The sequence below is a fragment of the Lepisosteus platostomus genome, chromosome 1 (genome assembly GCF_059453375.1).
Source record: "Lepisosteus platostomus isolate fLepPlt1 chromosome 1, fLepPlt1.hap1, whole genome shotgun sequence".
NCBI classification, from domain to species: Eukaryota; Metazoa; Chordata; class Actinopteri; order Semionotiformes; family Lepisosteidae; genus Lepisosteus; species Lepisosteus platostomus.
This window is the reverse complement of record NC_142611.1, coordinates 1,820,822-1,843,792: the sequence shown is the minus strand read 5'-3', so window position 1 is coordinate 1,843,792 and position 22,971 is coordinate 1,820,822. Positions and strand designations below refer to the sequence as shown.

Below are 22,971 nucleotides of genomic sequence, written 5' to 3'. Positions count from 1 at the left end.
CTGCTATTCTGGCTAGAGAACTGCAGAATCCCCTTAGCAAGTCTGCAAATGCAAATAAAAACTAAATCAAACACAAAACTCAACCATCTCTATGCTAGGATTCTCACATAACTCTTAAATCATATTCTGATAAAGAAGGAAAATATATAAAGATAAAACAGAGAAAATAAAAATGAGTGGTTAGCTAGTTAACATCTTGTCTTGTAGACAAATAAACTATATATATATACTGTACACTAAAAGGAATACCCTTGATGCTTTGAGTGACCACATGTTACTTTTCAGTTTGCCTATTTTCCAGTTTGTTCATTTTTTAAATTGCACTGTGCTTTCTTATACCTCAAAGCACATGGTCTGAAAAGGACTATGTATTTGACCAGTAATGGAAAGCAGTTATGTCCAAGACAACGTCACTTTATTTTACTGTTTATTTTACTGAGTGCTTAAACACCATGTGATAGTACCTGATGCATTAAAATACCAGAATTCTCCAAAGCACAGTGCAGAACACAGGCCTCTTTTAATACAGTACTATACATCCCCAAGGTTTCAGTGGACTTCTACAAATGTAAAAGGAACATAAATATTTAGCTCTAGTGTGAGATTAACTTACATTTTATTTCTCCATTTCTGCTTGTAAGCCCGTTCGTTTGTCATTAACATAACATCTTGTAAGTACACCATTAAGAACAGGCCCTAATATGTTTTAAGAGAAATGCGGACTGTACTTCAGCTTCTCCACAATACCATCTCCAATTGCCACAAATAATAGACCATGTTTTTATTAAGGTTTTCATTTATTTTATAGCACAAACGTCTCTTCTAGAGCAGGAATGGGCCATTAGAGCCCGCCTTGGGCTGCAGACGCGCCAGGAAGGATGTGTGATGGATAGCCATTGAACCGCATGAACAACAGCAAACCAAGTGCTGCTGGAACCGGAATTCAGCCAGCATGCATAAGGCATCCCAGACGATTATCCGTCTTGTCACATGGGCGAAAAGGCTAAGTGAGATTTCTTTACTCAGGGCTACACTGGACTAATGGGCAGCATCCTTAATGATCCCGCCTGTCAGTGCAGAAATACACCCAAGGTTCAGGTGGCTAGAGGTCGATGCTTCGGAATGACCCTACAGGGAAGGAATGTCATGATACCAGTGAGGTATATTGTGGTCTGTGAAACAGATCGTGATTTGGGGAACAGAGGAGGACCAGGTTGCGATTTCATGAACAGCGAGCTGTTACTATATATACAGTAGGGATACTGGGAACAGAGAATCTCCATCCGCCTATTCGCTCCAGAGAAGAAACAGGGTTGGGCAGCTTGTTGCCTACACAAACCACCCTCTGGGTAAAGACATGCCTTCCTGCCCATTGGTTTATGTTACACTGCTCGTTTGGAAGAAATCTACCGGGTTTCCAAAACTGGTGACCAAAATTATACATAATTTTCTAAACGAGGCCTTACTAGTGCATTGAACAACTTTAAGACAACATCCCTTGATTTAAATTCTACACTATTAACTGTACCTGCTAGATTTTGTTTGTCTTTTTTTATTGCTTCTTCTCATTGTCTGGAAGATGTAAATGATGTGTCAACATAAACACCTAAGTGTTTTTCATAAGTAGCCTCTTCCAGCACAGCATTTTCCTTTTGTGTTTAAAGTTTTATCAGTACACCGATCAGTACACTCCCACTGGAGTTCTGTTACAACATGAATAGAAAGAAAGGACTGCATGGGGAATGTGTGTCTCTCCTACATGTTGGGAATACAGGTATGCTGTGTAGAATACAACATGGTTCACAACAAAAGAGAATAAATGTAGTGTCAAACATCATTTCATTTAAAAGTGTGCGTTGAGATTTTGCAGCACAGTGCAAAAGGGCTAATACAGTAAAAAGAGAGGAAGGAATCCCCTTTAAATAATGTCTGGAAAGCCAAATGAATCTCAAGACACTGGGTGGTCCCTTACAAGCACTACATTCGGTTCGTAGCATGTGTGAATCAGTAATACAGTCCTTCAGATGTTTTCCAGAGATCAAACCCAGTAATTGTAGTGTACTGTATGTGCTACTTTGCTATACTGCCATATTGGCATATAGCCCTGGGGTTTCTAAAACACTATTGAAATGTCAGAATGCCAAGCTTCTTCAGGGTGGACAGTTTACCTTCTCTTGGTTGACAAAAAGCTATTGTGCAGCATGTTCTAGTTTTGGGTGTGATGCCTGTTTGGAGACAGCAACTCAATGGCTCTTCTGTGACCAACATTTCCATGCTGAAGGCAAGAAACTTCACACAGGAGAAGCAAATTCATGTTAACCCTAATTAACACTGTACAGGCCTGAAAAGAGCCACTGCCTCTGTCAGGGAAATGGGACTCACTTTTTCCAGGTTCTTTAACACCAGGTTTGTTTCCTTTCAGCAATAAAGTCCCCAGCAACCACCTCAGAGAAGCTTTTCTTAATGCAGTTGTTACCATTGTTCAAAGTTATTCAGAGGACACGTAAAGTAGGTTTTGAGAGTTAGAACTACTAAAGAATTGCAACATTAGAAAACATGCTGCTACTATTGACTGTTCTTTCACAATCAGCAATTAAAATATAATTACATATTCTTTAAATGTTTTGATATGTTTTACATATGTCACATACAGAACAGTTCATAGTGGAGATACCGGTCTCTTGCCACAACCTTCAAATGGATAATGAATCTTACTTGGTCAAAGTCAAAGAAAAAAAAAACTAATAAAGTGAAATAAACCAGGGTAATTGGAATATTCTAACAAAATATAAATATCACAGTTGATATTAAATTTCATAACCTAGGGGCCTGAGGCTATATTGAAATTGTTATGTTTGTCACTTAGCATTCTGGATCCGGTCCTGTTCATTAGCTGGAGGGCTTGTGAGGATGCCTGAATCTGGAATAAGCAATATCATACTGCTTAGTACGCTTACAGGCAGGTGTGTGTGCAGAATAAACACAATCACACTTGGTGTTTAATATAAGACTGTCATTTGCACAGATTTTGACTCTACTTTTGGAATAAACTACCTATGTCAATAACAGGCACCGGAGGTGGATGTTATAGTGCAGGAAGAGCTGAATGAAATAACAGCACTCCCATTATAGGATCCAACTCTCTTTTTATTGCTATTACTTCATTTTCTTGTGTCACTGCAGCTACAGCTGATAATAAGAGTCATTTATTTCTGAACCGGAGAGATGCAAGAATGATTGCACTTTAACGGGAAATGAAAGTGTTAAGCTATGCTCCTGCGTCAGGTGCTGAAAACGTCAGAGCATAAAACTTTAAAAACCTGACACAAAGAACTCTGGAGACTACCCCTGCATTTCAATCATAAATTCGGTAACACCAAGAGGAAATGTTTTATTTGGAACGTCAAAGCCTCAGACTCAAAAAGAAAAATATTGTGGCTGACTTGGTGATTCCAAGGACTGAAGCGACCCTGGTATTCCTAGTCGGAGCCAAACAGAACAAAACCAAAAAACATTGCAATACAACTTATCGCAATACAACTAAGACCACGTGAAATAAGTTATTGAGTTTATTTTAGAAACAGCCACAGGAAATGCCAAGACGGACATATTTTATATACCCTTTCAGCTCAGTCCTTTCTCCTGAAAGGGCACAGTCTTTTTAATATCAAGCGTCTGTATACACTCTGGCATCCTGTCCCACAAAGAGGGACTCTGAATACCCAGTGTCATTTATTGCTGCCTATTCAGTTGTAATAATCTCCAAGAACACATTTATGGTGGTTAGAGCCTTTACTTTCTCTCTCCTGTCAAAGCCACCCTACAAAATTTCAGGGGGTCGAGGGCATACTGCAAGCCTGGCATGACCATCACATCAGTTTCTGGGGCCGTTGCTTTTCTTTTTCATTTCAGTAATTAGGTTTAATCCGGCAGTGTGTTCATCGCTCTGAAAACCAAAGCCCTCACCCACAGACTGCCTTCCAAAGACAACAGAGAACTGAAGGGAACCGTATCATGACTGCAGTGACATTTCTTTCTTTCACCCCGAATCAAATGTTTTTTTTTCATCACTTACTTAAGCCTTGTGTGCCACTTAAAAACGTCCTTTCATGTATCACTACCTCTGTATATCACGGGTTACGCACCAGCTATACAAATCCAAAGTATTTAACTATACAACCTAACAAGGGCCAAAAGAATGTTAGGCTATATAGTTGGAAGTCAAAAACATAAATCAAGGGACATGGGTTAAAAATGCACAATGCATTAGCAAGACCTCATTTAGAATACTGTGCACATTGTTGGTCACTGCATTGCAAAAAAAAACGTCTTGCTGCTCTGGAATCTCTCCAAAGAAGAGCACCAGGATATTAAAAGAATTTCCTACTCTTCTACTGATTAAATTAAAAGACCTGAATCATGATAGTCTTTAGCAGAGAAACTGTAACTATAGGGGGGGGGGGACCTGATTTTAGTATTCAATGTCTTTCTCGGCTAAAACAAAAACATTGGCAATTTTCAGCAAACACTTGTGTTGACGAACCCGACATCAGGAACCCAATGGGATTCTTCAGAATCGATAGTGGAACATGAATCAGAGAACAAGAGGAAGCAATGTGAAACACAGTTAAACAGGAGACCGGGGGGCATTTAATTACACAGAGTAGTGGGAAACTTTAGTTTGTAAGTGCTGTTTGGCCTTCCTTGTTTTCTGCTTTATTACCCGGAGATTTTCATGAAGTTTTCCATGTTCATTGCTGTCTAATTACAGCCCCTTCCGTAGAGAGGTGCTTTTTGTCATTGTGCACTCTCAGGCACCTCTCCATCTACAGTCATCCTGTTGTAGCCTTTCCCACGGGCAAAACAGTAACTTACAAGGCCTGCAGGCAGCTATGAGACTTGTTCTTTTTCTGAATTTGGAGCATGTACTGTTCCACCTTACCCACCACTCTGGTATGAAACGTCTAATCGGATTCACTGTTAAAGTCCACTTTATCTACACCTCAAAATCACACACTGACATTGGCACTGATGGCCTGGAATGATAGCCTTTCCAGCCTTTCATTGCAGCCAAGCTACAATCCAACACTCATTCATTCCCCCAACATTTTGTTTGCATTTTTATTTTATATGTGGCATTTGCACAGTAAAAGGTTAACTGTTAAAGTGGTTTCATGTTAGAGACCTTTTGCAAACGTTTTTTGTACCTTACAACTTGCTGTAAAAAGATCGTACACAGCATGTCAAATTTGGGTTTGTGATGACATATAGATTCCGTCACTGAAGACACTTTTGCAGAGTTATTAAGATTAATGGCTGAGAATTAATATTAACATTAATTCCTATATCATGCTGAAGTACTGTAGGAGGCCCTTTGATTATGACAGGAGGGCTCTGAAGTTGTCTACACAAGGACATTTCCATATTTATCGCTAGAAAAACCATATTCATTTGTCATTATTTAAGTGGTTTCTTCACAAGCACGTCAAGAGCAGCATGTTCGATTTTAACAGCATTCTCATTAAACTGAAATGTTATTCATTCCCACATAAAAAGAGGTTTAGAACCAGGGTCCCCCAACTCCTGGCACCAGGGTCTGAAAACCTGCAGACTTTCTCTCTCTTTAATTTGTCAACAGCTCTTCAGTTAAAAGTTCTGTGAAATAGAGAAAATGGGTCCTGTTAACCTTTACTGAAACGGTTCACCTCTTCTCCCAGACGAGCCAGAAAAGCTGCTGACTCGAGTGCAGACCGTGAGGAAAGAAGCTGGGGGACTCAGGCTGGGGTAGCCTGAAGCACCGACCCTCCTCTACGACACTGTATTTTGACCATTTCGATGACAACAAAGCAGCAGAAAGAAGCCTGAAGTGAATTGGTTATAATAATAATAATAATAATAATAATAATAATAATAATAATAATAATAATAATAATTGCTTACACTTATATAGCGCTTTTTCTGGACACTCCACTCAAAGCGCTTTACAGGTAATGGGGACTCCCCTCCACCACCACCAATGTGCAGCCCCACCTGGATGATGCGACGGCAGCCATAGTCCACCAGAACGCTCACCACACATCAGCTATCAGTGGGGAGAAGAGCAGAGTAATGTAGCCAATTCAGAGAGGGGGGTTATTAGGAGGCCATGATTGGTAAGGGCCAATGGGAAATTTGGCCAGGACGCCGGGGTTACACCCCTACTCTTTTCGAGAAACACCCTGGGATTTTTAATGACCACAGAGAGTCAGGACCTCGGTTTTACGTCTCATCCGAAGGACGGCGCCTGTTTACAGTATAGTCTCCCTGTCACTATACTTGGGCATTAGGACCCACACAGACCGCAGGGTGAGCGCCCCCTGCTGGCTCCACTAACACCTCTTCCAGCAGCAGTCTTAGTTCTTCCCAGGAGGTCTCCCATCCAGGTACTGACCAGGCTCACACCTGCTGAGCTTCAGTAGGCTTTCAGTGGTGAGTTGCAGAGTGATATGGCTGCTGGTTACTCCCGGGGTAACACCCATGAGCAGAACTTAAACATTTAGGTGTTGTCGGCAGCATTCGTGTGCACCATCTCCTCCAACAATGTCACTGAAACTCCCACAGCCCCAGACTGCGGACCCTCACAACTTGATTTTATGAGATTAAAAGATGAAGCTGAAAATCACGCAAAGCCCCAGTAACTTTGTTCTCACAATGATCAAACATGTCAGGTGCCTGTCCCCAGTCATGGGAAAAGGTCACGTGTGGTTATTGCTGTTCGATTCTGCTAGAAGAGAACCAATAGGTGGTTTATTATTAGTCATCTGCCGACAGCTGAAGGAAGCCTTGCTGTCGGCCATGGTGAATGAGTCACACAAGACTTCCTGACCTCTTCCGCCACGAAGTGCCCCGAAATCGAATCGCCGACCAGCAGCCGATTTGCTCATCTAACACAAGCCATGTACCAAGTTGTTTTTTGTGTGCATCTAAACTTTTCCAGCTGAAAGTCCTATATCACTGACTAAATTCTGACTAAACCAAAATAACACCAACCCTTGCTACAACAATTAGAGCCCTCCACCGCTGACAAATCTATTTTCAATAATGAAAAGATAACGGGTTTCCCCACAATTAAGTGCTCACCCTTTCTAAGCTGATGTGGCAAGATCATCCACCTTGAAAGACAATGCTGAAGGCTGTTCTCCACTCAGCAGTCTGAGTACAAATATTTTTAGGCTGAAATATGTGATCATGAATATTTAGCAGAACAGACACAAAAAACTCATTTTCTAAATGGAACATTCCCTCCCTAAGGGTAACTGAATGTGTCAATAACTTTGAGTTACAAAATCCGTCGGCCCCGGATCAGAATGAGGAATATGACAAACTCCAAAAATATGTTCGGCATCCGGAAACTTAATTTAATTAAATCTCCTGTGAAGGGCTTACATTCCTTTAAGGGAATACTGTATATTCAAGTTAAACCAAACTGACTTTACTGCGTGAAAATGTAGCTTAATGCACAGCGTGCACAACCGTTTGCAGTTTGCACAGATCGTGTTTGCATGATCAAAAATAACCTATTGCTTACACGGTTTTGCATTTCAGTAATGTGGTATAACCCACATTAAAACCCAAAATATATGTGTATTTTTCTACAAGGTGACTAAAAGACACCCAAAAGGCAAGAGGCTCCTGCGACAATAGCCCCTACATGCACTGTTTAATGTAAGAAGCTACTGCAGACGGCGAAGAAGTGGATTTAGTGGACTGACAATACAAGGCTGCCCTTGAGGAGGATGGGAGGCAGCTCATCAGGGGGTGAGCTAGTTCAGGAGAGAATGCTGTGTTGTGCTTAGTAGCTGTGTTTTACTGCACACACCCCAGCTGTCTGCCTCCTAGGGGGGTGGGCAGCGGGGTCTAGTAATGTCATTCCAGCTCCACTCCACATGGCCTCAGCAACTGCAGCAGATCTGGGGAAACGGGTCAGAGCCCAGGGCGGAGGGAGGGACTCTGGGGTGGAGCGCGATCCTCCTGAAGAAGGAGGCGGAAGGGACCATGAGCCAAGCGTGGCGCGGAGAAGGAGCGACGCCGGGGAGCGAGGTGACCATGTGCCCGCGCAGCGGCACCATGGAGGAGTCCGCCGCCTTGCAGGGAGAGGGTGGCACCAGCTGCACTGGGCACATCTAACTCGAGGACGGCTTGATCAGAGGCTCGTGACATCCGATATCATTCGCACAGTGGAAGTGCATGCTCATCTGTGCCCCAGACGCCTGTCAGGAATGGCGGGGGCACAGCAACACCCAGTAGCCCAGCTGCATTGAGTGATACATTAAATATCGTACCCGTCCAAGCCCAATGCCATCTGCCTGTTAGTATTATTGGGTAAATATGCCTGTTTGCCAAACAAGGGTAATTTAGGCATACTTTTCCAAGCCCTGAAATTCTGACACTTGTTAAGATGATGTGACAGTTCCCAGTTGGAAGTACCTGAGCATGGTACCTGCTCACGTTACCCCCCTTTATTTAACGGTTCAGGCTGTGACAGGAGCAATGCTGTTACCTGATTACCTTTCTGACCTGAATTTATTTTGACAAGTGCAAGTCTTCATATCTTCTGCTTGGCCATTTCTATTTGGCCGGTCTTCACTCTTCCTATCTTCTCTGTAGCAGGAAACGACCAAGGTTGCTATTCCATGAGAATTTTCCCTGGTCTCGATCCATGTCCATTAAGGAGTCCGCCGACTCCTAGACCACCCACCCTGAAACCCTGATGAACCTTGAGCCTTCCACCGATAGTCCCGTGTGAGACCGAGCTCTACTCTGAAACACCAAACAAATGTCTCCCAGGTCTGAGCAGACAATCAACAGAAGTCTCCCCGCGAGACTGCCTCTTGCTCAGACACCGATCTGTCTTTCCCCTAAAACAGGCTGTACTGCAGAATCCTCCTCTGGGGCTACTGCTGCAACTGGCCCCATTCTGGGGTTGATCTTTCACTGTCCTCTGGGAGTCTCCCCGTGCTGAATCTTCAGAAAAAGCAACTATGGACAGAAAACGGAAGCTAAATGTAACCAAATGAGCTGGATGGACTGAAGGACCTCCTCATATTCGAAAACTTCCCTATGTTCCTAGCTATGCCACCCCTGTGGATATTAAATTTTCCCAGATTGTGTTTGAAGCAGGTAGAACATACGTATTTGTTTTGTCACATACAGAAACATGCACGGTACATGAAAAAATATGCATTCGTTTTAAAATACAAAGAATCATGTTGAACCGGCATCAAAGGAAACTGAGAAAAATCAAGGAAGGGTACGATGCATTACAGCAGAAACAAAGCACTGGGTTGGGCTGTGTGATGACACTGTCAAACTAAAGAGCAACAAAAGACTATTATATTAGTTATATGAGTGCTTGCAATTTAAATCTTCTCTCTGACTTACAATATACTGTAGGCAGACAATAAAATTCCTTCTGCATCTGCAGGAGCTCTAGAGATTATCCTTGTCTGACATAAAGAATAAGCTTGTTGATGACAAAATGCCGGGACACACAGCATTTGCATGGAAATCAATGCAGTTCACACTGAAGTTGAATGTTCTTTTATTGATAATAATTGTTGACTGCACATACAAAGTGCTTTTCACCCCTAAAGATCTTAAAGGTCTTCACTCGCAGGAGGGGACTGACCTCAAGCCCAGAGTGGAGCTCAGCCAGGACACCAGGGTGGACTTCCCTGCTCTTTCAGCACGTGAGCTGTGTTATTTAACGACCAAGCTGTCAGGACCTTGGCTCAGCATCTCTCCTGGAGAACGGCACATCCTGCAGCACAGTGGTCCTGGTCACCTCACCATTAGAAGGCAGAGCCAAAACCCTGGTCTGCCAAAACCATTTAAAGCTTGCAACCACATCTTCCTTTAGAGGTCTGCTCTGCTGCACACTCTATACCCTGAACCGATTTGCTTCAAAAACAGAAAGGCAATCTCTCCTGCTAGTTCAGGTGTGCAAAACATGCATTTTTATTCAGAAAGTCCGGTAGGCTGATCCCACCCCTATCGATGTGCCATTCTTCAAAGTTCTCCAAGGGTTTACTGGCTGGGCCACATGGGGAGCTGCCTCTTGCAACGTACAGATCAGCTGCAGTGTCTTACTGCGAACGTTGAGCTAAGCAAGCAGCGCATAATAAATCACGGCTCTTCTCTGCACGGAAACGTTATGATGTAACACTTCACAGCAGGCTTTTCCTTCAAAGAATCATTCCACAAGTTTTGAGCACATGCAAAAAAAAAATGAAAAAAATGTATAAATTTAAAAAGGCAATGTTCTGCAAGGACTAATTCCAAACATAGTGTAGCACATAACGCAATGTAACAGAATTTCTGAACCCAGCAGAATAAATTGGTTTGTTAATAGCTGTGTTTTTGTTCTTGTTTGTTTTTGTTTAAATCATGCCTGAGAAAGATGATGCTGGTGATAAGTTTACTTGTAATACAGGATATGTATGGAGCTTCCAGTAAACAAATGTTTTGCAATCCCAATTTCTCATGTCAGAAATACTTTCTTAGACCCTAATGTATTGTCAAACTCTATAGCCATATAATAACACTCCTGAATTAGTTCCATTCTAGTTCTAGTTCAGTGTTTGCTCATGAATGTATATTTCACTTTTTATATTATTAGAAAGCACAGTACCTTGACCTAGAATTAATGACATGCTATATTTCCATACCTAACTTGGTTAAACAAATCCCCATTTTTAAATACTTAAACTAGGCCAAAGCACAGTATGTTGTATTACTACACACTCCAGTAGTAGATTGTGTATTAATATATTACAGTCAAAGGTGAAGGCACCACTAGGAGTGTCACTTCAGACGGCTTCAGTGTGTGATTTTTAAAGTCAACACTTAACAATACAACAAAGTGTGATGTTGTACTGGGCACTGAAGCACAAATGTCACAGGATATCGCGGAACACCTTCACCGATGTCAGCTGTCTCAGAATCAGATATCTGGTGACAAGACAAAAGACAATGGGACAGCAGATTGCGTTACACAAGAGAACAGGCTTACTGCTATCAACTGTGGTGCAAATGTCTCGAAGTCATGTTTCAAAGCGCATTGTTACATACTTATCCAACAACGTGGATCAAAAGCTGACATTTAACATGAGCTGTGTGAATTTTAAACCAGCTGAGGGCCCCAGGTCTTAATGGACCAGAGTACATCTGTAGACTTGCACCAGGAAAAAAGGCCATACTGGAAACATGAAAGTATGTACGATACATGCAGTATAAAGACATACGAATGGTTACAAACATGAGGCAGCATTCAGCTCCTCTGGCCCATTAAGTAATTAGTGGCTAATTGATCCCAGGATCTCATTAATCCATTTTCTGTAAGAAGCCAGGGCATCGACTCCAAAAACATAGCTGAGTAGCATGTTACACACTCTCACATCCCTTTGGCTAAAGAAACGAAAGTATTGAGAAAAATATAGTTTGTCACATTGTGAATCAGTGAATGCCAAAAAAACAAAGCAGTGTCACACAGATGAAAACAAAGCGTTTAAAAACCATCACCAAAAACCAATCACTAAAAAAACTGTTCCTGTTTTATTGAGAAAGAAATGTTGAAATGTTTTTTTTCTTTGTTTTCCCACTGAAAAAAATACGTTTCATTTTTCTTCTCGGGGGAGGGAAATAAAACAGAATAAGTTCAAATGCAATACCAATCTATCTCTATAATATAATTTTATAAGAGGCAAAAAGGCCAGCGTTCCTTAATTAGAAATGTGCTGAAATACCAAAGTCTTGATTGAGCCGTGTTATCTGCTCTGATATGGAAAATAAGACCTCGCTAAGGTACTGTTCTTCATTAAAGATTTAAGTTTCAGCTGTCGCATTTGCATGGTTGATAAGGGGTAGAAAGTTGAAGAGAAAGAGTTTTGAAGGTCAATGTTTGCAATTGTCAAAAATGGTATAGGAGGGCTTTACAATGCACCTTCACGCAGGTCTCAGATTAAAACCTGCCACCAGCAATCCCCACTGAAGGCCAAGCATGATAATCCTGTTCACCGTCACTGTCTTTTCCAAGTTCCCTTTCTGCAGTTTTTAAAACACAGCCTAATGTGGAAATTCTTCTAAATAATCAAAATGCACAGAAAGAAAAACTGAGGGACAAAAGAGTACGCCTATTATGTCATTGTGGAAAATGAAAGCAAGTTTATCGTTGTATTTCTGCAGAATGCAATTGTTGTCCTGACTCCTCGCGTTCCATCCTATCAAATTATCACGCAAGGTGTTCTACCTCCAGCTGCTTTAATTATAAAAACATTGCTAAGTTATTCAAATGAACAAGGGAGAAAAATGCTGAAAGAGCATTTTTTTACACTGACAAGAGAAATATCAGCCCAAGCAAATGTATTTTTTAGTTTAGAAATCAAGGTTATGTTTTTCTATTTCATGGATGAATGCACAAAGATAAATAATGAAGAGGAATCCTTCCCATGTAACATGCTGTGCTTTTAGGGCGATTTTGATTTTGTTGCCATCAGTAAGAATCCATAAATAAAATAAATGTAAAAAAAAACATCTACTGTAAAACATATAGTGTGAAAACTAAATGCTGTGCCTTGCAAACAGACAGATCCTTCCTATGGTGTCAAATGTAGTGAAATTATAAAAATAAATATTAAAACTTGCCAAATGTGCCTTACTACAGACATTTACTAAGCATAACGTACTGTAGTCACAGGAAATGTCAACAAAAACTAAAGATGAAAAACTGAAATATGTTAAATGCGAGAGTATTCAGTCTGGTTAACTCAATACTTGGTTTCATGTCAACAACAAAAGCTGCAAGACTGGTTCGGGAAGCCTCCACTACCTTTGCACACTGTGAGGTGGTACAGTTTTTGTCCGTTCTTCTTGATTTGCAGATTTGCTCAAACTCTGTACAGTTGTCTTTGAAAAAGATTCACAAAAGGGCCAATCAAGGACTTTCCCATTTTTATTCTCAAACCACGCCAGTGTAGCTTTGGGTCGGTGTCCTGCTGAAAAGTTCCCCGTTTTCTCGTTGACAGACTGAAACCTTCGGGTTTGGACCTGTACTTTGCTCTGCCCATTTCCCCTTCAGTTCCAGTCCCTGCTCAGAAGAACTGTCTCCATGGCATGATGCTGCCACCACTATGCTTGCTTGTAGGGATGGTTGATGCTGCCACCACTATGCTTGCTTGTAGGGATGGTTTTAACTGTGTTGGGTCTGTGACAAATGTAAAGCTTGACATTTAGTTCCTATAGTTCCAGTTGGGACCCAGGTGACTTTGGCATGCCACATTTTCACAGGATCACTCAGGTGCTTCTCTGCAAACTCTACTCAGGTTTTAAGATGTCTTTATATAGTATTTGTAGCAATGTCTTCCTTCCACAAGCTAGCTCTGTGCTGTGAATATTGTTGGCTGATGCACATTTTATCCCGTCTCGGCCATGGACCTCTGGATCTCCAATGTCTAGGTGTACAATTATCCATGTCTTGATAATGGAGTAGACTATGTTCACAGGGACATTCAGAGACTTCGAATGCCAATCAGTGCTTTTCAATTACTTTTATCTCTGACTTGTTTTGAATGTTCCTTAGTCTTCATTGCTAAGTGCTTGGAATTCACTACCCGATGAAAAACACTTGCAGAGACGGGTGTTTTTAGTCTGAAATCATGAGAACCTCTACTATTGCACATAGAACCAATTCAACTCACTGTGTAGCTACAGGAATTGTGTTACGTCATTTTGTGTACTAAAAACCATGGGTCAGTTCTAGGTGAGCTGCAGAGGACAGGGGGCAGACACAGGAAGGACTGTGAGGACAGAGGTGGACATTCGAGCCTAGCAAGGACAAGGGGCTGGGCCAGGAGCTGAGAGGAAATGAGGATCTTTAAGAGGTTCGGAAAGTGAGGTGCAGGAAGAGGGAAAGGAAGCCAAAGGCACCACGAGGTGTTCAGCTGCAGAGGAGGCAAAGGGAAAACAGGGGAAACCAACAGAGAGATGAAGAAAGAACAGGTCTGGATTCGAGACCTGCGCCCATTCAGCAATAGACCGGTGACGGGTGTTACTACTGTATGTCTCTGTAGAATTCTTACTGTGCATCAGCAACAGTGAACAGTGATCATGACAAAGTAAACTCCCGTACAAGTTACCAAAAAAAGATTTCCAAAGGTGTGTTAAAATGACAGGTATTCATAGATCATAATATAATTTTGTTTTCATTACAGTTTACCTGAAAATGTACTGCAGTAAAATATTTCATCAAGGAGACGCTGTCACAGTTACAATTAGCAGGTTTGCTAGTATTTTTTTTTGGGGGGGGGGGGAATCTTTAGAGCGTAACGGCTCACGTCTTGGATGTCCCTGTGATTTTTATCTTATACTCATAATTGAAAATAGCTTTTCTTCCAGCACACAATGCTAGGGCACTATATAATTAGTGTGAGAGAACAGCAGAGAGGACTAATATTATATTAGGCACACTCTAGTTCAAATGCACAGCTTGCCAAAGATGAAATCCAGATTATTTTAAGACCTTGTTAACATAAGTGACTTTTTCTCCACCACTTATTACTTGAGCACAGAACACAGCCAGCACTACTGCTGGTAGAGTTTGGCAAGATACTGTATCTTAAGGCACAATGAAGATGTAAAGAAGATGCCTGGGTCTTTGTTTATGGAATTATTTCCCGACATAAATTATCATAAAACCATAATGCTTGATAGTTTAGACAAAATAGGCTTTAAGGAAGGTCCCACTTCCCTGCACCCCTACTGTTTTGTATAACTCTGTTAAGGCACTTTTCAGCGATGCTTTGAAAGATTCAAGGCAAGTAAGGTGAATGTCTGCATTTCACCACATTTTGAGACACTGGCTCACAGAAACATTTGTCCTGCTGAGTTAAAGCCTTAAGACGTACCTCTCAGCATCTGCAGCATCTCAGGAAACGAGATAAATAATGAAAAACAAGTGAAGGAGTACATCAGTCTGAAGTACAATGTAACCAGCTCGACAGCCATAGAGAGATAGGGAAATGCTGAATGCAGGATGTATTAAAAGTCTGACATGTTTTAGAGCTCATGTAACAACTCTGGGAGTAAATGAAGAAATAAGCCATTGCTGGGTAGCTGTGTGATGTAGTGATTAAGGTCCCTGCAGTTATAACTAGAAGGCTGTGGGTTCCAGCAAAGGCACTTAGCTTAAACTGCTTTAGAAACAATGCCCAGTGGTAGACAGGGGTATGCATTTAAGAAGCTACTTTGGGCCTTCATACTTTTAGTGTTACACTCACACTGAAAGTGCAACTTAATTTACATATTTAACCAAAACAATACAGTCTTGTATAACAATTCTGCGTTAATTAATTATTGACCTAGACCACTGTATCCTTAACTCTTTTCTAAGGCACACAAGGACTTTAACAAAATGCTATAGAAGAGGACCATCTCCAGACAGCTGCCACATTATATAATAACTTGACATCTTTGCCCCACTCGCTTGCCTTACGCAATGCAAACGATTTAGGACACATAACAATTTTAGCACAGCCTACGCCACTTCACGCAAGACAGACATTGCCATCGATCTTGGATTCAAGAAACTGTTCAGCTTGAAGACTGACTTCTGAGCTTGACTAATTCAGGAGCACTTTCATTCCCTGCAGGGCGCGGACCGAGGGACAGTGTGGTTGGCGTTGAGCGGGGGTGTTTAAGTACTACTACTTGGTTTCATAAATTCTGTTTAAAATAGATTCTGGGCGTCCTTCTCCTTCCCATCCTTTTAGATGACCGCTCAGTCTCCGTTCCAGACAGAGGGGATTTTGGACGATAACGCTATCGCCTGCTGAACAAGTCTTGGGGAAGGCCGGCTGCTCTATGATGCACGAGGCTGGGAAGAGCATACGAGCAGCAGAATCCTAGAGCTCAGCCACAGAGCAGCCACCAGCAGGCTGGGAAGCTGGCCCTGAATGGCACAGATGTTCCTGCAGGAGTACTCTATCCTCCGGGCTTTTCTTGTGCCAGGCATGGGAGCTGATTGGCTGGCTTCTTACAAGACTGCCTAGCAAGTGGCATTCAGAAGAGGATGTTGGCCTAGACACACGACCCCCCCCCTGACAGGCAATGTAAAACATGTGGAAGTGCATTTAAAGCTGAGAGCAAAGGCTCTTGTTTACCCAAAGGGTTGTAGGAGTGTGGAACAAGCTATCACGCCATGATGTTGAAGCAGATATCCTGGTGTCTTTCAAGAAACCGCTGTATAAGATCTTGTGATCAATTAACTACTAACTACCAAAAGGGTAAGACAGGTCAAATGGCCTCCTCTCGTTTTCAACAGTTCTCAGAAAGTTAACAGCTTTGACACTCTGTGCTACAAGACTGAAACGAGGCTTTCAAGAAACTTGAAAGGAAGAGAACAGAAAGGAAATAAAAGACAGAACAGAAACGAAACCACCACACACTGTACTGAGGTTATGAAATGAATGAGGCCGAGTCGAAAGAGTCGTGTCAAAAGCCACAAATAGCTGTAGCCCAACGAAAACCTTCTACAAATCACACGTCTTTGACAGTTCAGAGCCTCACTATATGAAGTACAGAAAACAAAAAGATGTAGTTAGATACAGTTAGGTAAAGCGAGGTGGTAATACAATCAAATTTTGTAATGAAAGACATACAAAATGTCAGATCTATGAATGTATTAATATTATATAGCAATATTACACAATATTGAGAAGTACAATATATGTAATATGACAGATACGACAAGCACAATGTCTATTCAAAGACACAATAAAGACAATTTAGTCTTTTACAGCTGATCGAGTGTTTTATTTTAACAAAGATGTGATGGTTATTTACTGTCATTCCGATGCCTGATAGGGTCATATTCCTGTGGTTTTAATCTAAACTGTGACAATATTTTGCAGCCATTTCTTCTTTTTGTATAATTATTTCTGGACGCCACTGCCTGGTGACAGCTACAGACTGTTAGCTTATTAGTGTGCACAGTACAGAACTAAAGGTCTGTCCATTAGCAGAAGAATTATATGTAATCTCCAAAACGCACAGAGATAATTAATTAATTTCACTGCAGCTGCAAAATGCGACTGTGACTTTTGTAAGACATAAAATGTAGAGATAAGAAATTTAAAATCTCATCAGCCATTTTCAGTGCAGAACAGAGCAATCCACGGATATGCACTGTGGGGAAGGGGCACATTGCAGAATCCCATTAACTAATACAAGATAATTGCCCTGAGTAAGCTAAATAATTTTAACTTGGACATCAGTCAAGACACTATGCACCATATGGCAGCTACAAACAAAAACAGATACATCTCCAGTGCCTGTCTGTGTGACCATGTCTCTTTGAATAAAGGCAGAGGAGGGTTGCTGGGATGGAGCGCCTTTTCTTTATTCCTTGCCTGGGATTGTATAATTACAACTCACCGTTTTATACTGATTAGGAAGAACAGGCGCTCGATTGCTTTCCCACCTTGCATGGAGAGGTTTAAAACCAGAGATCATTCAGAAGAAAGAACCTTAGTTTAATTTACAACTGCACGTTTAAAATTAATCAGGCCAGCAGATAGGGACTTTAAGGTAAACACTGTAAGCCAAATTCCTCTCCTCTGAAATTACATTCACCTTGCAAATCACCCTAAGTGCTTTAATAAAAATCATAAAGTGGTTAATGATCTATATTTAAACCAACTTGCAACAGAGTAAATGCCAATGAATACAAGTTCTTCACACACTGAGGAAATCTATTATGCTTCCACAGTGCTGCTCTGGATCCAGCTCAAAGAGGATCAGCTGGGTTAATCCCTGGCCTTAAATGAATGTCGTAGACAGACAGACGAAAGGAAATGAATCTTCTGAGCAGAGAACATCGCAAGGAGACTTGACACTAGAGAGAGAAATCCTGACAGATAAGGGATAAAGTCAACTCAGACGGCCACTTCAGGGGCGACAGTATAACAAGCACCTGGGGGGACACAGTTTGTGTATTCTTTACACAAAGGGTTGTGGGTGTCTGGAACAAACTACCCATCTTGCTGAAGATGATTCTCTCTGATCCCGCAAAAACAGCTAGAACAAGATCCTTAGAGAACAAGTTACAAGCAACCAAATTAGTCAAACGGGCCAAATTTCCTCTGCATATGCAACTCTATCTTCTTGTGTCCCTCCTCCGAAAACTGCAAAAGCCTCATCCTGTTTCAGTATCTAAATTTGAAATCTGCATTATTGTTTCTTAAACATGTCAGAAAACGCTGGCATTAATCTTTTGATAAATTGTTTTCATTCATCCTTGTTCTTCTCCAGCATAGGGTAACTTTTAATAGATACATCTGGTTCTTTGGTCGGTGAATGTCTTGATCCATCCAAAACCTTCCTAAAACAGCCGGATCCTAACAGTAACAGAATGTCTATCTTCTGTGCTTCTGGGCAGTGGTATTTCTCAAACTCCAGTTGGCATTGTGTTATAAATTTAACATGATTCTACTTTAAGAAGACCTAACCTCTAAGTACCTAGAATAGGTTTAACAGGAGAAGGGGAATTGCATTATTTTTATTAATTATTATACCTAGACCTCATTTAAGGAAGGCAGGGGTTGCACTGCTTTGTGAAAAAAATCATTTAACGGTTGAAGTATTGCTGTGAACATATTCCTTAGTAATTATACAGATTAACTGATTTAAAATGGATACAGCTTTTTAGACAGCACATAATTTCATTCGTTTTTAAAAAAATCATCCCAGAGCTGATTAAAAAAGATTTATCCATGAATAAATGTGTTTTACAAATGACAACAGTATGCAAACAGCCAAATATTTCCTTAAGCCAACACTGAAAGCTGTTGCTCCCACAGAGAGAAACACAACGGAGAAAGGAAGACAAACGCGCTCACCACTTGTCCATTCTGTGGGTTCTTGTGTGCATAGGGCGGGCCACGAATATGATTCCACATCTGCCCAGATGTCATAGCAAAAACCACACACTGGGAAAAAAAGACCGAAGAAACAGTGACTCACCAACACATTCCACCTGGTTCCTACAGCAGGTGTTTGTTCTTTCATTTGCTTATTTCTTATGTTCTAAATGCTGCAAGAAAACTTCTTGTTGTCAATTTCACAATAAAAATTCAGAGTAGCGTTTAAGTTTCTCGCTTATTTTTCCACCTATTCAGAAACTTGTGAGTGCACAGAACTGAGGAATGGCTGAGGTCCTCAGCTCTCAACACTGAGCTGAACCCTGTTTCCCCTTCATTGAATTGAACCAGGAAGTCATTCAAGAGGTTCAGCTCAGAAGGAGTGTGGTCAGCTTCCAGATGAAAACTCGATATTGGATGTTAACCCGATCCACATTCCTAATTTCTGGAGACACTGAAGCGCTGACAGGACCGGTGGCTCTGTGGCTCAGGATCTGCGCCTGTGGCTGGAAGGCTGCTGGTGCAAATCCCGCAGCCAGCAGAGGAATCCTACACCGTTGGGCCCCTGAGCAAGGCCCTTAACCCCAACTTCTCCAGGTGCGCCGTATAAACGGCTGACCCTCTGCTCTGACCCCAGGCTTCTCTCCCTGTCTGTGTGTCTCATAGAGAGCAAGTTGGGGTCTGTGAAAAGACAAATTCCTAATGCAAGAAATTGTATAGGGCCAATAAAGTGATGTTATGTAATGTCTGGATGGCTTTCACAGTGGTTTTCTGCCTGTGCTCAGTGCTGGCTTTGTTTGGAGTGTGACGGACAGCACCCACTTACCAGAGCAGCCATGGCCCATCCCGTCTTGTTATAGATAAACTCCAAGTTATTTCTTCTCAAGTAAAGCAAACCTCCCACCAGAGACACCAGAAGAGCCAGTGCAATAGTCCCCGAATAATTTGGGGGCCTAAAAACCCGGATCTGAAAAGAGGGAAAACAGAAGTAATCATGGCACTACTCTTCTCAGGACAGAACAACCAATCCAAGGACGACTGTGGAAATACAGAGCAAACAGGCTACTTCAAATGTTCCAACCATCCTTTCTAACAGCAAACACACCAGGCACCATGTCCCAAATTATTAATTTAGTCAGATCGTCTCCCAGAGTGCATACAGTATACATGCATGATTATCTGTCCATGTGCTGCCTACCTTAAAATTGCACAGGGGAAAAAAGAGCATGTGTGAACATTTTACCATATTTGTATCAGGGCTCTGGTATAGCGTCAGGCTCTGTGAAAGTCTCAAGTCCTCTCGTTCCCTAGTTCCCTGCATGGTGCTTGCTTTTGATCCTCCACCCTGCTTCGTCCTGAGTTTGTTTCTTGGAGCGCCCTTGGTGCCTAGTATGGCTGTTCCCCAGCTATGCACCTGCGAGGGCTTTGGTTTACTCCTCCAGGCTGTGTTTCCCTGTACTTCTGCTCGTCTACCTGCTGCCTGGCTGAGAACCCTGCTGCGTTTTGCTGTATGTGTGTGTGTGCTACCCACTCTGCCTGGTCCCTGTGTGTGTGTGTGCTACCCACTCTGCCTGATACCTGTGTGTGTGTGCTACCCACTCTGCCTGATACCTGTGTGTGTGCTACCCACTCTGCCTGATACCTGTGTGTGTGCTACCCACTCTGCCTGTGTGTGTGTGCTACCCACTCTGACTGGTCCCTGTGTGTGTGTGTGTGTGTGTGTGTGTGTGTGTGTGTGTGTGTGTGTGTGTGTGTGTGTTGCGCGCTACCCACTCTGCCTGGTCCCTGTGTGTGTGTGTGTGCTACCCACACTGCCTGGTCCCTGTTTGTGTGTGTGCTACCCACTCTGCCTGGTCCCTGTGTGTGTGTGTGCTACCCACACTGCCTGGTCCCTGTGTGTGTGTGTGCTACCCACTCTGCCTGGTCCCTGTGTGTGTGTGTGCTACCCACTCTGCCTGGTCCCTGTGTGTGTGTGTGCTACCCACTCTGCCTGGTCCCTGTGTGTGTGTGTGCTACCCACTCTGCCTGGTCCCTGTGTGTGTGTGTGCTACCCACTCTGCCTGGTCCCTGTGTGTGTGTGTGCTACCCACTCTGCCTGGTCCCTGTGTGTGTGTGTGCTACCCACTCTGCCTAGTCCCTGTGTGTGTGTGCTACCCACTCTGCCTGATACCTGTGTGTGTGTGTACTACCCACACTGCCTGGTCCCTGTGTTTGTGTGTGCTACCCACTCTGCCTGGTCCCTGTGTGTGTCTGTGTGTCTGTGTGTGTGTGAGTGGGTTTCTGAGTGGGTTTCCTCCAGGTTCTCCAGTTTGCTTTCTAGTCCAGAGAAATGCTGCCTAGGTGACCTGGCATGTCTACGTTTCCTTCTGTATAGACGTGTGTGATGTAATAAGTGCCTGCATGTGTTTGCCCTGTGTTGGATTGGTATCCTGCTCTGTGCCCATTGTCTGCCCGGTTAGGCTCTGTCTCACTGCAATCCCTGTATTGGACTAATGAGGGTTTCTAAAAACATTCCTTAAAGAATAATGCAAACCATTTTTAGCACACGCGCACATACAGTTTGCACAAAGGATTTACTGCAATGAAAAGACATTTAATAAATATTTTGATTTCACTTTATTCAAAGAGCATTTATTGCCGTCATTAATCTGGCAGTAAACGCAGTAGGAGCAGTAGCACATGTGCTAGGAAAACCATCTGTAGACAAAAAAAAACTTTTGTTATCCAGGCAGCGTCAATCACCTTGAGAGTTACTTCTTTTCTTGTCTTTCTTCAAGGTCCCATCTATAAAGATTGTCTCCAGAAGCCATGAGTTTCCTGCTATTGGTTTTCGGTGTCAACAGACACCCACTTGTGCTACTGCCTCACTGTATCAGCTTGGTGTTGCTCTACTCATCTTGAATGAACCTTTTTGTTATGCTGTTGTGTTTATAACAGGGTTCCACAGCATCATCATTGCCTCCAAAACATTCTAGATAGGTAATTCTAATGCTTTCCGAGTTTTCCCAGACACAGCTGTGCGAAAAGGTCAACTAAAGCACGTGCAATGTACAGTATCAAGGCCATGTCTGTTTTGAAATATGATGTATTCATTGCAGTTAGTTTTCAATGAAAGTTAAATGAAAGCAAAATGTCAAATCATAAGTGTTATAGCGAGAAAAATGTGCTCAAGAACTCTCTTTGTGAGGCAGTACAGGACCACTTTTCATTTGGAGTTTGAATGAAACCAAAACAGAGAAGTTTAAAGTTCTAGCAATTGGAAGAGCTTGATGCAGCTCCACTCAGAACACTAAATGAGCCAAGAGTTTTAAAAACACCCCCCCCACCCCCTTAATAAAAAAAGCAGGAGAAATGTTTGAGTCACTTACTTGCACATCGGTCCTGTCAGCTATCCACTTAGCAAGCTGCTCTGCTGCGAAGCCGATTCGCTGCAGGTCGAACGTGTCAGCTCTCTTGGGCTTCCCTTTCGGAGGGAAATGCATGAAGGTGGGGGCTGAGTTCATGTTAAGCTGCAAAGGAGAGAAATGGTGCCGTTAAATGTTAATTAAGTCAAGTCAACAGCGTGCATACCAAACAGCTGCTGGTTTCTTTGTTTCGGCAGTTTCTTGCATGTGGTGACGGGGATTTTGTCAAAAGGACTCGCTAACGGCATGCCACAGATTTAATTGCGACAGTTTTCCAAGTAATAATTACAACAATTATTTGCTGTAACTAATAAGACTAAAATACATCTTCACTGCACGTTACTTACTGTACAAGCACTGTCACTTGTCAGTTAACTACATCTCTTTTTCTTGCAACAGCGTAATCTTTACTTCAACACAAGAAAACATATCTCTTATGTTGTCAGAGAACTTATCTATTTAAAAAAGAGAATACATTTCAATAAACTATATCATATCATAAGAAAACAAAAACCACAAAGCTGACCTGACAATATAATTTTCCATGTATTAGAAATTACCTGTTAAGTAAAACTAATGTTTAGCTGACTGGCATTTAGAAAACCTGTTAAAAATGA

At 42.1% G+C, this 22,971-nt stretch overlaps 1 protein-coding gene across 1 annotated transcript in view; it reads right to left on the bottom strand.

The window, feature by feature from the left end:
• Positions 1–22,971, bottom strand: part of tusc3 (tumor suppressor candidate 3) — a 74,534-nt gene that overhangs the window by 19,726 nt on the left and 31,837 nt on the right. Inside the window, exons 4-6 of the mRNA XM_088633925.1 lie at positions 22,319–22,459; positions 19,777–19,917; positions 18,930–19,019 (exon numbers count right to left, since the gene is read on the bottom strand). Coding sequence (XP_088490051.1) covers positions 18,930–19,019; positions 19,777–19,917; positions 22,319–22,459 — 372 coding nt within the window. The remainder of the gene's footprint in view (positions 1–18,929; positions 19,020–19,776; positions 19,918–22,318; positions 22,460–22,971) is intronic.